Genomic DNA, 17118 nt, shown 5'->3' on the forward strand with positions numbered 1-17118 from the left:
TGGTCTGTGGCTGCTGCTGTCATCGCCGCCGCCGTCAAAGAGCTGCCACGGGCAGCAGGAGCCCGCACAGGGTGAGAAGCGGGGACGCGCAACTGCAACTGCCTCGTCCCCTGCTTACTGTTGACCGCTTCTTCTCGGGAGGTGGCAGTCACGGTTGCTGCTGAGAACCAGCCCGCATTCCCACGGCTGGTCGCCTGGTGAGGAGTTGAGACGGTGCCTCCTGCCCGGACCCACATGGCTTGTTACCTGGTCATCAGTTCGAGACATCTCAGCAATGGGCACTACCGGGGCATTAAAGGAGTCTTCAGAGGTCCCCTTTGCAAGAATGGATCGCCTTCTCCGGTAACCTGCACGCACGCGTACACACACACACACACACACACACACTCCTCTCTCTCTCTCTCAAGTAAATATAAGCAAAAATATATCCTCTTGATACGGTGAATAGGTGATGGATATCATTAGATACACTGTATCTGTTTACACAATTTATTGACAGACTCTTAACAGTGAGGGATGTGTGTTTACATATGTATTTTCAACACATTTATTAGTATCCATAGTGCTGTGGATGCAAATATTTACTGAGTGCAGTTAACTGCAAGACTGTAAAGGTATTTCCTGTGTGCTATGTGAAGTTATGAATTTGCTGATTTGGGTAGTATGTAGAAAGTTTGAGTGGCACTTTATAACCATGCTTTGGTTGGGATTAGTTTTAATGTTGTTACTTTAAAAGAAAAGCAGACTCTAAAGATTTTACTTGAGGGTACTTGCTAAAGGAAAGGTGTTAATGCTGAAACTTGATTAAATCTAAAAGTTACCTATGTAGATTCCTTAAGGATAGCCAGAGTTCTTTGTGGAAATACAAAGATACAAAAATTGGATAGTTCTTTCTTATATATACAATTGTATTTGCATGCAATTTGAATGATTAAGTTTAACTCAATATATTACTTATTTAATGCACTATTTGTTGTATTCAAGTATTTTATGAAATTATTTTGTTCAGAATCAATGGCTTTAATATGTTAACTCATACCTTGGTATATACTATAGGCTATTGTTCAAGGATTTAAATGTGTTTCAAGGAAAAATATATATGTCATAATACATTTTTAAAAGTTTTGGATTATTTCGATTAATAAGAAACTAAAACGTCCAAACTTAACAACTTTTCTTTTTTAATATAAAAAGCAGTATTTTGAGTTTGCATGATATAAAGAGGGAAAATTTAAGTTGCCGTACTAATTTTTTGGTTACTTTTCATCATGCATCATTACCATGAATTATTCAAAATGGTAATTTATTATTAAAAAACTTTGATTAAATTCTACATGTTATTTCCATGAGAAATCTGAAATCTGAAAGTGCAAGAAGCCAGAAATATTGCTGGATTTCTGATTATGACCAGACTATTGCCTCACATGCTTTCTTGCACTGTAAAAAGTGGGTCATTACAACCCCCCCCCCAACTATATGATACCAACCAGAATTATTAGAAGGTACTAATTTTATTGGCACTTGCAGTTAAACTCATAGGGTTAAAAAGGGTCTTGGAGAGTTAATAAGCCTTCACTCACTCCTTTTGAGATGACGGTCTGAATCTTTCCTGTTCTTAAAGATTCTTAGGATTTGAATTTCTGCAGTCTCAGTAAACCATTTTAAATATTTAACAACCCACAGTGTCAAAATCTTCCATATAGCAAACTTAAATCTTTTAAGTCATTTCATCTTGGAAATCTAGAATGTTACACCTTTCACATAGGCAGTTTTTTTTCAATCCATTCATAATCTGTATGACTCTCTTCTAAAGCTCTCTCTTTGGTTATGGAAATCTGAATTGGTTAGTGTGTTGGAGTGCATGTACCTTAATCACATGATAAAGGGAAAATTACTTCACAGTAGTTGGTATTTAGTTCTATTTAATTTGATTAGAATATCTTCATTAGACTATCCAAAATGTTCCAAACTAAAGGGTTTGCAGAGGAAACTTCTTTCATATAGCCGAAAGTGTCCTTCCTCCCCTGTTGTGGCCACTTTTCTCCCAAGAGCCTGATTGACCCTCCTGGGGTTTGAAATGTATGTGAATATGCAAAGACAACCCATAGTGACTGGCCAGCAGCTAACACTCATGGCACTATTCACTAGCTACTAGGCTGTAGGTCACTAAAATAATATTTCATGTCTTTTGTTTTTAAGGCACTACACTTTGTTCTCTCTGATATTTATGCATTTGGTTGTACTTAATTTAAATATATCCAAATCCATCAGTTTGTGTACTTCCTAAAAGAGGATTGATTTATCTTCTGTCATATCACTGTGTTATGGAGTTTGAGTGAGTTTATCAAGGTTTGAATAGTTTCTCACATGAGCTGGGCAGTACATGAAACACTGATGTTCATTTATTCTCTGTCATGTGTAGTATTTTGAGACAAGCCAGAATTGCTTTCCCCTCATATAGCTTAGCCTATCTCCTCCAATAAAAATGTTACTATCTTCTGGAACTTAGGCCCTTGAGCATTTAAATATGAGTTTCTTGGTCTGGAATTGCCTTCTTTGTCAATGAGTTGTGAAACATGAAAATAAGAATTATAGTTATACATATTTCCATTTTTTATATTTCCAACAACACATTACCCCCGGTTACTTTCACATTGATATGAGTATTGATTTTTTTTATCACTGCAATATTGAACTCACAGTTCCATAAAATGCATTTATTTTTCTTAAAATACAAAACTGTTCTGACACTCTTCTTTTTTTTTTCCCCAAATTTAGTGTCCAAATGGTCTCAAATTGACCTCTACAACAGTGACTTTAATTATTTCCACTCACTGAGTGAGACTCAGTTCATCTGAGAATATGAATTGGAGTACCATTAACTGAGTTAACTCAATCTCACTAAGTTCAACAAGTCTTGGGGTCTATTCTTTTAGTCTGTCTCTCCGTTCTATTATAATTCATAATTTTACTTTAATAGAATATAAAACATTCTATTAAATTTTGCTTTAATGGAATAAGAATATAAAAAAATGCTGTTTTGATGTGAACAGTTTCTTGTGTAGTTCTGATATAAAAGACACCTGAGTAATAGGAATTTAACATTTCATTCTCATATAAATACAATTCTTCAGTTATATATTTAAAGTAAGCATGCACATTTCTTATGTTAATACCATGTCTGTAGAATCTGACATGCGATATTAACCTGATACACACAAGGGAATGATTATATACATTTTTATTTCAAAGGATTTCTTTTAGAAATTTCAATCACTATATGGAATTCTCTCAATAAATACCTAATTAAATACTTGAGAAGTAAAGAATTTTACCCCCAAACAATTTTCACAGATCAGTAAATGGAACATACTAGAGTAAAACTTAGCTCCTCTCTTCAAAGTGAAAATAGCAAATGTCTTACTGTTGCATCTCTCTACTTTTTGGACACTTGATATGAAAGAATAGCATCTTGCTTTTCATCCTAAGTCAAATGTGGATAATTAATTTGAGGTAGTTTTTATTACTCTACATCCAGACATAAAAGAGATTACAAAAAATGATAGAGTATTGCATAGTGCTTAATGGTAAAACTCTTTAATATATGAAGTAAATTTTCATTCTCCCATATTTTAGGATACACAGCTCTAAAATAATGTGACTGGATGGTGATTTAAAAAATCAGTATGATTCACACATTTATAGATACAAATACAGATATAGACATTGTTTTCAGTGTTGAAGCATAAACGATTCCCTATATTATATTATAAAATCTTGTATCATCAAATATGTCAATAGTAAAAGTTTGTTACAATCATTTAAGCATTCATTAGGGAAACAGTCTATAGGCGAATTCATTTTTTTCATGAATTTCTAAGTAAGTTCTTCAGTCGCCATATTTGAATTCAATGAAATAATACCCTTTAGTCTTAAAATATATTTGAATTGATATTTGATGTAGTATAAAAATCTTAGATTTGAGTATAGTTTGTTATAGTTTACTTAATCTGAGTGTGGTTAATAGTAAGGCTATCATTCTGACTAGTGACTGATTAAATGTTAATCATCATATATTTTATCTGTGGTATACTTTAGTTTATTACCACTCTTTGGAAATTAGTTAGGATGGTACTTCTTAAGAATTCCTTATTCCTGAGAGCACCATAGCTAGATATCTGAGAATTATCTGTTGCTGAAAATATGTGTTGTCTTCCACTAAAACATTAGATGTGAAGGAAATTCTTGGAATTTTCTCTTAAGCAATAGGTTAGTATCCTGGATTTTCATGTTGTTTTGTGAATTTCTCCTACCTTATATATCTAAATTGCCTAGTAAGAAATGACATATAAAAAACAAGCATTTTAAATGGACTAAAAAAGTTCCTATCAACTCCCTTCTTAAAGTTTCAAATGGGGAAATGAGTGTAATTGCACACTTGTTCTTTTTTAATGCTTATAATTTACAATTGTATGTATTTTGTTATTATATACATCATGTTGAACTTATCCAAAAATGCTTTCACACTGATGCACTTAATATGTGTGAAATATTGTGACTATATGCTCTCCTATAGAGAAGTTACCTGCCTTCACTTCTTGAATTCCTGAAACATAACATTTCCTTTCACACTGAAACTTTTAGATGTTTTCAGTAAGAAAGACTTGGTTATAGTTCTTATAATATTTGTTTTCTATGTTAGGTCAAATATTATATTAAGTAACTCCCCTTCTTATTGCCTTTCAGCCCTTTCTTTTCTCCTTTCAACTAACTGATTTCAGAAATTTACCTAGCGTTTATACTTTTGAAAAGAAGAAATCAACTGTCCAGAGTTTAAACACATTTGTGTTTATCTTATCTTAGAATGTGTCCGTGATGAAAAAAATAAAATGAGGCATGAGTTATAGTTTTACTTTTATAAGATTATAATACTTTTATTCCATCATTAAAATGTGATGGGTCATATCCCCTGATTTGTTACTTTTTGACATAAAATTAAACTCCATTTTAGGTTCCTGCCCCATTATTTGGAAATTAAGAAGAAATAAAAATTGGCATCAAATACAGGCTATGTGGGGATAGTATTTAGCATAGAACTTTATTTGTAGTTAAAGAAAAACTGTGGTAACTGTGAAATCTGTTATATAATGCACTAAGATATATATTTTACACGTGCTAAATATTAACAGAGCTTGAAATGTCAGTAGGTTTAGGACTGTATTGGGAGCAAGGAGAAAGTAAAGTGCTATATATTTCAAATAACTTCATCAGGTGCATTTCAGTGTGAAGTTGGTTTGTTCAGAATATACATTGTCAGAATAATTCTGTAGTATATATGTACATATTTTGTGGAAAATAATTTGAATCAAAATTGAAATGAAAATGCTACTTTGCTTGAAAATATCTTTTAGTTTTAGCAAATACAGTTTTTCAGGTAATCCTTTTAAAATGAGAGGCAACAGCCTTTTGTAGATAGATATTGTAAATCAGGTTTACTTAGCGGGTAAGATCTGGGGAGAAAATATTTGATATGTTTTTATGAAAAAGTGTAGTTATGATGGCAATAGGAATATATCAATCATGAAGTTCCATAGTCTTGCTTGTACTGGAAGTACTTATTGGATTTGAAATTCTAGAAATAATGAATTATATAAGACCCTAGGCAGTATTCTCAGTTGTACCTAAGATACTTATGTTATGGAAGACAAAGAAGGTAAAAGAAAATATAGTATTTAAAATGGAAAAGAGCTTTTGAAAATGAATAATTTTAATTTTTTTGAGATGGACAGTTGATAAAGTTGATGACATGTATTGAACTAAAACTCTTCTTTAATTCCAATGATACCTTCAATCTAAACATAGACTTCTGAAAAACTGATGATATACTTTTTTTATCACCAAAAAAGAAAGTATTGTTAAGATTTTATTTTCTTCTTTGACTGGTAGGAAACCCAGAGGTAAATTTGTGGCCTGTCAAAGCAGTGGAACTTGGTGTTGGCTTTCAAAGCAGTGTAATGTTCCTCCTCCTGCTCATCTGCTATTCCAAGTATATCTCTCCTTTTTTTTCTTTTCATGGTTTTCGGTCTGTGAAATTTATATTGTATTGTTTGAATATATAAGATCTCTTTCAAAATAGATGTCTTTTTTGAAAGTAGTCAGGCTATATGTAAATAAATAATAAATTGTAGGATGTCAAGGTTTTGTACTGGACAGTTTTGAGAATGATTCATGAAAAGTATTTATTTTGTTCATTTGTAACCAGTATAATTAGGACTGCTGATATTTTGCTTTGAGAATTGGCAAATTCCTTTTGGCAAATTTAATTTCACTTTTGTGTGGGTGTAAGAGGCAGAATATAGTTTATTTGGAAAAGAATAACTGCCGGGTTTTGTTTTTGTTTTTTTTTTTGTTTTTTTTTTTACTAAACAATCTTTCTCTTCCATCGTTTATTCTTTTTACCTTCAGTTCTTATTTCATTTAACATGATTATCATTTTTTTCAATATTTTTATTTGGTTCCTATGTAAATACTGGCCTATATACTTCTAACTCTCAAGTCACAAGTCCCTGCAAAATTTGAAAACCATCCCATTCTGTCTGCTTCCCCACCCAAGCATACAAGTGTCTCTTCTGTTTGCCATTCACACATAACTCGTTTCCACTCAAAATTTAGAGCTTCCCCCATAACTCCATTCAGAACCCACCTACCAGTGTTCTTCTTTGCCTTTCTTCCCACTGCTATTACTCAGCACTTCGCTTGTCCCCATACCTCCCCAGCAGCAGACAAATACAGTTGGTCTCCCTACCCCCACATATGTCCTTGCCAGATAGCCATTTTGCTATGAATAATTATATCCCCTAGCATTTTTCTTGGCAAGCAAAGTCTATATGCATTTCCTCTTTGTAAATGAAAAAAAAATACCATTTTCCAAACAGAAAATAACCATTGGTCCTTTTTTAAATGATGGAGAGCTGGGAGGCTTCACTTAAGTCTGACCCTCTGTTGATTTGCTTTATCTGAATGCCAAGGCTGACACAGAGAGGTGGCCATATTTACTACATTCACATTATCTGAAAATGTTCAAAGTCCTTGAGTCATACCTGGGTTTTTATGATTTAGCTCCTACCTACATCTTCAACATTAAATCGATTTATTCTTCTACTTGACCTATGCTTCAGCTAAACTGAACTACTTTACATTCCTATCATGTGAGTTCATAGATTTTATGTCATTGCAAAAGCTGCTCATCTTCCACAGTTCTCTTTTTGCCTTCATTGTTGGGATATGTCTGTTCTATATGATTTCAGACGTAACTGAAGAATTGGGATCTCATACGTACCATGGGTCAAATACTTCTTTTGAAGGCTGTTCTCATATCCATTCCTGGCTTTGATTTTAATGAACATACTTGTTTATTAGTCTCCTTTTCACCATGGATGTGAGCTCTTTGGATTCATGTCTGCTGTTACTCTTATATCTCTCAAAGCTGAGCACAGTTTCTGGTTTATTACCAATTTCAAAGAAAAACAAGTCAGATTTAGTCGAAATTTATCGATTGATTGATTTGCATACAAGAACTGGGGTGTAAGCCACAGGTGTAGGGTTGGTGTGGGGGCAGTGAGAAGCTTCACCAGAAAGAGTGAGGAGCAGACTAGGTAGATTTACTGAAATATACTGCTGAGAGGAGCAGCAGGAGAGACAGGAGAGGTCTGCTGTGCCATGGGGTTCACCTCCCTGGCCAGTCAGGGATCAAACTCTCTCATACTGTAGTGGCTGGTAGTAGCTTGATAGTGCTGTCTTTAACCCTGTGCCACCCGGGATGCCCTTTAGTAGAAAATTAATTAATATAAATATGTCCTCTTTGGTCCTGTTGGTAGCTCCATGAAGAAAACTTTTCCTTGGAGATTTTTTCTCCAAGTTATTTTGTCAGAATATTTTAGTATGCAGACTGTTCTACTGTTGGATTAAGTGGTCACTATTTTAATGTAACTCATCTCACTTTAATATCTGCCAAAATCATTTCCTTCAAGTATAATTTAATACTTTCTAATAATCCAAATTATAGAGTGCTTTATTCCATATAATCATTCCAGACATCTTTCATTAAAGGCCACAAGAGACTGAAGATTGGCTACATGTAAATGGATGAAATTTATATATGAGTTAGTAAAGTTAAATATTTTTTCATATTTAATAGCTTTTGAGAAATGATTTATAAGTTAGGAACTTGATCATTTCCTTCCTGCTTCTATTTCAGAGGACAAGTTGTGTATTTTACACCTTTGCCTGCCTTCCTGCCCCCTGCTTTCTTCCCTCCCTCCCAACCTGCCTGCATGACCCCTTGGCACTGTAACTGGAGAAAGCCACTAGATTATTGTTGCCTAATCACCAAATCTCCATTTGCCTGATCCTATCAGTCACACACTTCCCAACAAGGTTTTCTTTGTGCTTGTTCTGTCTTGACAGTCAGGAAATTGTACTCTCCACAGGAGAAGTTTGGAATTATTCTGAATAGTGAATTTTTTACTGAAATATCCAGTCATCTATGGTGGACATACAGAATGCTAATAAAACTCTCTGGAGTGAAGAGCAGCACATTTTTTATATGCTCAATTTCTTAATGCAAATAAACTTTTGTTACAGTTGTTAACAGATATTTGATGTCTTTGCCTTATTTAGAGACTATACACATGGAACCCTAGTTTAGCCTCCTACTAGATATTTTTTAAGATATCACTATGATGAGGCGGATTGATGAGTCTCCCCACACTATATTCTATAAAAGCAACAAAACTGTTATTTTACATGGAAGAAGACTCTACAGATATGACTAAATTAAATATATTGAGATTATCAAAGAGCTCTTATAAGAGGTAAGCGGAAGTGTCAAAGAGAGAGCTGTGAAGATGCTATTTTGATGGTTTTGATAGCAGAGAAAGGTGCCTCAAACTAAGGGACATAGGTAGCCTCTTGAAACTGGTAAAGACAGGTAAATTGATTCTCCCACAGAGCCCCCAGATAATAAATTACAGCCCTGCTAGCATCTTGACTTTAGCTCAGAGAATTCTGACTTAATGGACTAATTTAATGTGAAATAATACATTTGTGCTGTTTTAAGTCAGTGAGTTTGTTGTGAATTGTTGGAGAAGCCATAGGAAACTAATAGAATGAAACACACTATTCATAATGTGTTCATTATGAAACACACTATTCATAATGTGAATGAGTATTTTGAATGGTTGGGGGTTGGGTGGTCCTTCAGATATTAAAATGACTAATCATTTTGTGACACTAATATGGATGTAGATGATACTGAGTCTCCTTTTGCCTTTACTCAAATGTTTCTGGCTGCTTCCTTTTGGTCGCTGGACCGTAGTATGCTCTTTAGAAGCAAAAAGGTAGCTCTGCCTCCTCTTTAACATGATATCTTTTCCACTATGCAGAGACAGCTGGAGATATTTTATTGTTAAATCATGTAAAGGACTGAAAAAATTTTGAGAACCAACTTATTTTCCATGTACACACTTGCATTATTCTTTATATATTAATTGAAAGTTTTGCAACTCAAAATGCTTTATTACACCTTTGAAAATGTAATACAAGTCTTGGAATATATTGGTGCTCCTTATAATCTTGAAAGGTGGCAAACACAATACAATACCATTTATTTAGAAAAATACCATCCACATTTTCAAATAGTGTCACATTCTCTAGACATTTCCATTTTGTGCTCTATATGTCATCTATATAAAGGATAAATTTAATAACACAGAACCCAGATCATTTTACAGATTTATTTATTTATTTATTCAAGCACTGGGCACAGTCAGAAGCATGGGAGGGTGAGAGAATTCATCAGAGCCAGAGCAGGGAGCAGAACAGACAGATGGATGAAATACACTGCTGAGGGGAGCAGCAGGCAGCAGGAGAGGTCTGTGCACCAGTGGGAACCTCACCCAGTGGCCGGGGATCAAACCGGTGCTGCAGAGGCTGCTGGCAGCTTCGAAACCCAGCGCTCAACCGCTGCACCACCGGGGAGGCCCAGAATCCAGATCATTTTAAAGACACATCTTAAGACTATTTTTTTTTAGTTTTTTTTTTTTTTTTCAGTCTGGTTTAAATATTAGCAAAGTTCCTAGAGGAAAATCATTAGTTCTTTCAGAATAAAATTTTCATTAACTAACAGTACTATATATGTTTTGGAAGTACAATTTCATACCTCAATATGTATATATACCTCCTCTACCCACCATCAAAATTGTAGTGCAATATACACTATTAAATCTACCTATCTTCTCCTCCCACCCGCCTTTCTACTCCACTCTGATAACTACCATATCTTATCAAAGTTTGAGTTCATTTTGTTGATTTGTCATTTCATTTGCTTTAAACAATAGTTTCAAATTAAAACATATGATTAATTGAGGTAATAATTTTATGAAATTCCCATTATTTCCTATGCTATATATATTTAGTGGTGGCTAAATGAAAAACTATTTTTTTAATTTTTGTATTAAAGAACAATGCATTTTGAAAGTGACCACAATTCATAAGTGTATAACTTTTTTTTTTTTTTTTTTTTTTTAAAGAATTATTTATTTATTTATTTATTTATACAAGCACTGGGTACAGTCAGAAGCGCGGGAGGGTGAGAGAATTCACCAGAGCCAGAGCGGGGAGCAGAGCAGGCAGAAGGACCAAAGTACACTGCTGAGGGGAGCAGCGGGCGGCAGGAGAGGTCTGCGCGCCATGTGGGACCCTCCTCCGGTGGCCGGGGAGCAGCCGGGGATCGAACCGGCGCCGCAGAGGCCACGGGCAGCTTCGCAACCCAGCGCTCAACCGCTGCGCCACCGGGGAGGCCCAATAAGTGTATAACTTTTTAATGTCCCAGATGTGGATACAGAATATTACAACTCTATGGAAATGTCCTAACCAGATTATAAACTACCTTATTCTTTAAATATTAATAAAGTGAGTTTTAGAAAAGAACACACATATTTGCAATTCAACTGACATCAAACTATTGAATTAATCCCGGCCTTTTTTTTTTTTTTGGTAGGGGTAAGTAACTAGATAGTGTTTCAGCTCCTTCATTTTCTACGTCATTTTGACCAAAGCTACCTTGCCAACTTGAAACAAACGAAGAAGAAAATACTGATTAGGTAAGAACGAATGTATTTATGCTAATAAAACACACAGGTTATATCCACAGTGACATCTGTGAAATATTTCATTATCTTTTCTTTAATATTGCATGTTGAAATTCAAAGATCCAATCATAATGTAGATTTAGAAATCTCTTGCAAATGGTGAGGAATAGCTTTGTTGAGTTTTCATTATTTGAGAGGACCTGTGAATTTTGTAATTATTGGCAAGGTAACAATAAATGACTAAAGGAAAGTCATTGTCTAGCTTGGACTTCTCATAAAAATGAAATTTATATGCAAATGATATGTAAACTTTATTACAAAAGTTTTTATAATTTCACACACAAGCAATATGGAAATTATGTTTCACACACAAGCGTTACTATGGAAATAAGAGTATTACTGACAAGATTATTGATAAAACCAAAACAGTGGTTATCAATCAGTTCTAATTCAAATGCATTTAAAGTTATTTAAAGAACCGATCATGTATTTTTACATTTAATGCTTATGTTCCAATATCCTTATGCTATATAGTATGAATTCAAGAGTTCTGTATGATTATATTGAAAGACTATTTGGTGATAATCAGTGATGATTTGCTTTTTTTTTAAATCATCATAAGAGGAAGATTTGTGAAACTGAATTATAAAGGACAATCAATAAATTGTAATAAAACATCTTTGTATGTTCCTTCCAATAGTAGGTCACTTTACTGTGATTTTTTTTTTCACAGTTTAATGCTCTGTGATCTTCAGTATACACTCCACTCTAAAAGTGATATAGAAATCCAGTTTTCCACAGAGAATAGAACTGATGAGAAAGTATAGCTGGAGAGAAATTATATTTGACATAAAGATATGACAAATATAATCCTTGTATGGATTTATATAGTATGTAAACATCACTTAACGATCTTAGAATTAGATCTAGTAGTAACTGGAATACACTGTGTGATCTTGTTTGACAAAAATTCAGGTATATGAAGTTTTAAGTTCTTCATTAAATTATGAATGTAAACCTAGTCCTAAGATTCACTTTCTGATCTTGATAAGTGCTCTGTTTGATGGCATGTAGCGAGAAACTACAACCTCAGAACTTCTTACCACCCTGTTTGGAAACTTACGAATGAGTGACCAGTTATTTTTAAGCAAACAAGCAGGAAAAATGGTAGAATTTAAATAAAATCCAAGATAATTTTTCATTGTATGGGGCAGAAACCTGGGCATAGAAGTCTTGTCTGGGAGAAGCCTAAGATTGCTACATTAGAAAACAGAAAAAAAAATATCAATTGGGGGAATCATTGTCATTCATTAAATCAGTCATCAACTCAGTCATTCAGTCATATATTTGACAAGTATTGTTACATGATTGTTAAGTACTGGCACCTAATATACCCTTTACAATGCTTGTTATAAATATATGACTGCATGAATATTTAAATGAATGATTTAATAAATGCACAGGTTCTTGTGAAGAAAAAATATATAGGGTGACCATACCTAGTCCTAGAATTAGGGAAGACTTCTTAGAGTATATGATATCTAATTTGAGACATAGAGAACAAGTACAAGTTATGCTGGTACAAAGCTCTAAGACAGGACCCAAGGAAAGATTCCTGGGATGAAGGTCTTCAGGGTGCAAGACAAGGCAGGATTGGCAAGTAAAGACCACCCAGGGAGGATCCTATAAACTATGGAACAAGGAAATGAGGGGATCCTTAATTTTTTTTTTTAAGATTTATTTATTTATGCTTACAAGAACTGAGGTACAGGCGAGAGGTGTGGGGGTTGAGAGTATTCACCAGAGACAGATGGGGAGCAGAATAGGCAGATCTACTGGAATACACTGCTGAGGGGAGCAACGGGCGAGGTAGGAGAGGTCTGCTGCACCATATGGGTAGCTTCCTGGCTGGCCGGGTATTTAACTCATGCTACAGAGACTGTGGATAGCTTCACAGTACTGTGCTTAACCCCTTGTTCCACCAGGGAGGCCCATGGTAATCCTTATTGATGGCTTTTAATTACAAAACTAAACAGTCACTCTGTTGATCTCTGACATGAGATATTTTAATTGCTTCCTATGGCTTGTACTAAATGAGATAATGAACTGTAGTTCTTTTTGCTCTTATTGTTATAAACAAAAATCAAAAATGATTTATACACAACAAAATAAGATGACTTACGTTGAGTCATTAATCTTAGTTGCTTAAGTGGTAAGTAATCATAAATAGACCCTTTGTTAGGAGAGAAGAACTGGAAATTAACTGTATAGTTGTATTCTCAGGAATGATTTATGATCTAAAACTTACCCAAAATATTCATATTTGGGGGTGGTGTGATCAAATGAGGGTTTTCTTTAAGGGTATATTGTTTCTTTTATGAAAATAAAGGAAAATTATTTTTGTTTGTTTTTGTTAAGGAAATTTGATCAAAAGGTATTAGAGACTTATTAATATAAATTATTAGACTTATTAATATAACACTGAAGACACTTCTTTAGGTGAGGTACATTTCTGGCTCTCCGGAATACGTATACAGCCACTGAAAGATGAGCCCCAGTGTTGACTTGGTAACAAAGGTTACATACTTTTATATTTATTTGAAATTTTAAAATAAATTTGTGGCATTTTTAGGGGTTTGTGGTATTGTTTTGTATGCATTTTGCCTTGTTTTATGCATACCCCTTCTGGCCCTGTAAATTTTAAGGTGATAACATTTTCCCTCCTTGTATCAATTTTAGAGAAGTATACGTTGGACTGAATTGGTTTGACTTCCACTCTAGCTCTGACTAGCTGTGTGACTGCTTCACTACCATGATCCTTAGCTTGTGCACTGATGACATCACCTGACTTACAGGACCATCATAAGAAGTGAATGAGCAAGTGAATGTTAGTCAGCGTCAAGTACGTAGAAAGTGTGCAATGAAGGCGACCTATGATTTTTTCTATGGCTGTTGGCCTGTTCTATCAAAATGAGGCTGCCTTGACCCTTTAAAGAATTCTCAGTGCTGACCAGGATCTTGGCATTATCATGTATCAAGAGAATTGTTGATCTGCTGCTCTTTTGGCTGGATCTATAAAATTGCTGTGGTTGAGTTGTCTCAAGAAAATAAGCACAATTTTATGTTTTCACAACTTTTATAATAAAGATGCTCAGTTTTCCTACTTTCCCAATACAACTTTGATCAAAACAATGATACATTTGAAGTTGCATCTCCGTTTTTCTTGTTTTTGACAAAGAAAATTGAGTTGAATAGACAAGTCATTTTGATGATTTTGTTGCCATGTGAAAGGAATTTTTCTTCTCCTTTCTGTACCTATACATATTTAAAACTACTAGGTCTGTGCTGGTAAGCATCTTAACCTCTTTACTATGCTTCAGTAGTTTTCAGTGCCTTTCAAAATTTTCATGGACCAATCACAGTTTATTTCCTCCTCTACACTCTCTCCTCAATAAAAATTCATAACAAGTAAAATATTTGAATGTAGGGAATACTGTGTATTTAATGGTTGTATGTGTTCTGTAATGTTGACATTATAAGAAAATATTAAGGTCCATGTGTAGATATAACTTTTCATACAATATAGTCTGTTCCTAGCACAAAGAGAAATTACTTCATGTACATCATTTGCCAATACATGTTACAAAAAGCATTTGTATCAATAGCTAATTAAGATAACACCATTCTCAGCTTTTCAAACAGGCATTGCCATGCAAAGAGTTATTTACAAATGTGTTGAAAATGTAAGGGAGAGAAAAGTGAAATGTGCTATTACCCAGAAATTAGCAACTTCAGGAAGTCCCTATAACCTGTAGGGCTGGAGAAGCAAAAGGGAAAATGGCTGTTACCTGAACCCTACAAATCTATTCTCTGGTGGCCCTGCTGCTGCTACTTCTGAAAGCATTGTGCCACTGCCCTGGGGTATCCAAAAGTTCAAGGCCCCCCTACTGGCACCGCTGGGTTCACTGACTGGGTGGTTGGTACCTACAACTGCTGTCCCACGATTTTTGTTGAAGTTACCAGTTGGCTATTGCTACTGGAGCTAGAGCAGAAGAAAGAAAACAATAGCTTTTTCCTTCACCAAAATTCCACTGGTGTGTCCCATGGCCAGTACTGACTAGAAGTTAGCTGACGATCGCTTCTCGGCCTTTTGGCTAAGATCAAGTGTAGAAGTTAGCTGACGAGGAACTCAGGTATTACAACTTAGTCTTCCAGTCACAGAGTTGAGTAGGAATGATGAGAATAGAACTGTTTGCCAACAGAAAGCACCTAGCACTGTGTGTATAGCACTAGCTCTAACATAGCAGAAATGGCAAGGGACATTAACTAATGAAGAAAATTATTTTATATGTGCTTTAGAAATTTGAATGGTGGGAAAATACTTATGTTCAATTCAAACCTCATATATATTAGTTTCCTATTGCCACTATAATAATTTACCACAAATTTGGTGGCTAAAAACAATGAAAAAATTATTCTTCAGTTGTTTAGCACAGAAATCCCATAGAGGTCTCACTGGGCTAAAATGAAGGTAGAGGCAGAACTGCCTTTCTTTATGGGATGTGCATTTTAAGCAAGCAATCCATGAGTTTGTTGTGCACATTACCCTACAGGTGTCTTATGTGAAGTTACCCTGTTTTTCTAAACACCTCCCTGATGCCCAGTTAGCAATCACTCCAACAAGCAGAAAGCATTCACCGTATGTCAGTCATACATGTTCAACAAGCACATTATCTTTCTTAATTCTTAAAACAATCTTAAGATGTGAGCACTATTACTATTACCTTGCAGAAGAGGTGTCACATTTCACAATTACTAACTAGCAGAGAGCTGGGGCTTGATCTAAATCTTCAGATTACAAAGCTCAGGTGGGAAACTACTTCTGAGAATTTGTTATTCTCTCTCTGCCACCATGAATGTTTTCACATTACTGAATTGTAACCTAACAACATTTTAATTGTTTGTTGTAATGCCTGTTACCCTTTCTCTGAGTTTCTTGAAAGTAGGACCTGTGTCTTCCATGTTCAGCTAAATGACAGTACCTGAGTGATTCAGATCTGAATCTCAGTAGGCAATAATAAAGCTTCTTTCCCTTCATTCCTTATTCATTCATTCAATATTAGTTGATTTAATAGATCAAATAATATTAGATTAGAATAAATGGAAAATTTGGGTGTCTACACATATGGAAAAATTAAAAAAGAAAACTTCCAAAAAAATATTCATATGTATAGCATCAGTGTGTAGGTATAATTAGCAAATGTTCAGAAATTTGTAAGAAACTAACAGTGAAAATTCTTATTATTGGCAAGTACAAAAACCTGTACTTTCCAAGGATTGAAAGACACCAAGAATGAATAACTATTTAAAAATGAAGGAAAACTTTTCAAAACTTATATAAACTGCAAATGACGTAAAATTTAAAGGTGAAGACCCTGCATTATCTCTGTTCAAGGAAGAAATTAAATGTGTATTTTGCTTCCCTTATCATCATGTACTTTTTATTATTTTTGTAATTTTATTTATTTTGCTTATATATATGAATATTAAAAATCAATTTGTTTGTTAGTTGACAAGACTCCATAGTGTTATTAGATTATTTTTTAGGTACATAAATATGATTAGGTGGCCAATTTCTTAAACATACATAATGGAGGGGCCTCCCTAGTGGCGCAAGGGGTTAAGACGCAACCTATGAAGTTAAGAGCAGCCTGGGAGTTCGATCCCGGCCAGGGAGCAACCCACATGGTGCAGCAGACCTCTCCAGACTTGCCCACTGCTCCCATCAGGAGTGTATTTCAGTCGATCTGCCTATTCTGTTCCCATTCTGTCTCTGGTGAATCCTCTCACCTCCCACACCTCTGGCCTGTACCCCTGTTCTTGTATGCATAAATAAATAAATTTAAAACAAAAAGAAATACATAATGGAAACAAAACCCCATAAACCAACATAAGTTCATTTTCATCT

The 17118-nt window shown here is 34.6% G+C and overlaps 1 protein-coding gene across 1 annotated transcript in view; it reads left to right on the forward strand.

Annotated features, from left to right (window-relative positions):
- Nucleotides 1-234: 234 nt before the first annotated feature.
- ZNF804B (zinc finger protein 804B) overlaps nucleotides 235-17118 on the forward strand; it is a gene marked incomplete at both ends in the record, with an annotated part of 486249 nt that continues 469365 nt past the window's right edge. The window contains one exon of the mRNA XM_084230251.1: nucleotides 235-342. Coding sequence (XP_084086377.1) covers nucleotides 235-342 — 108 coding nt within the window. The remainder of the gene's footprint in view (nucleotides 343-17118) is intronic.

Source organism: Talpa europaea, assembly GCF_964194135.1.
Source record: "Talpa europaea genome assembly, chromosome: 3".
In the NCBI taxonomy this organism is placed as follows: Eukaryota; Metazoa; Chordata; class Mammalia; order Eulipotyphla; family Talpidae; genus Talpa; species Talpa europaea.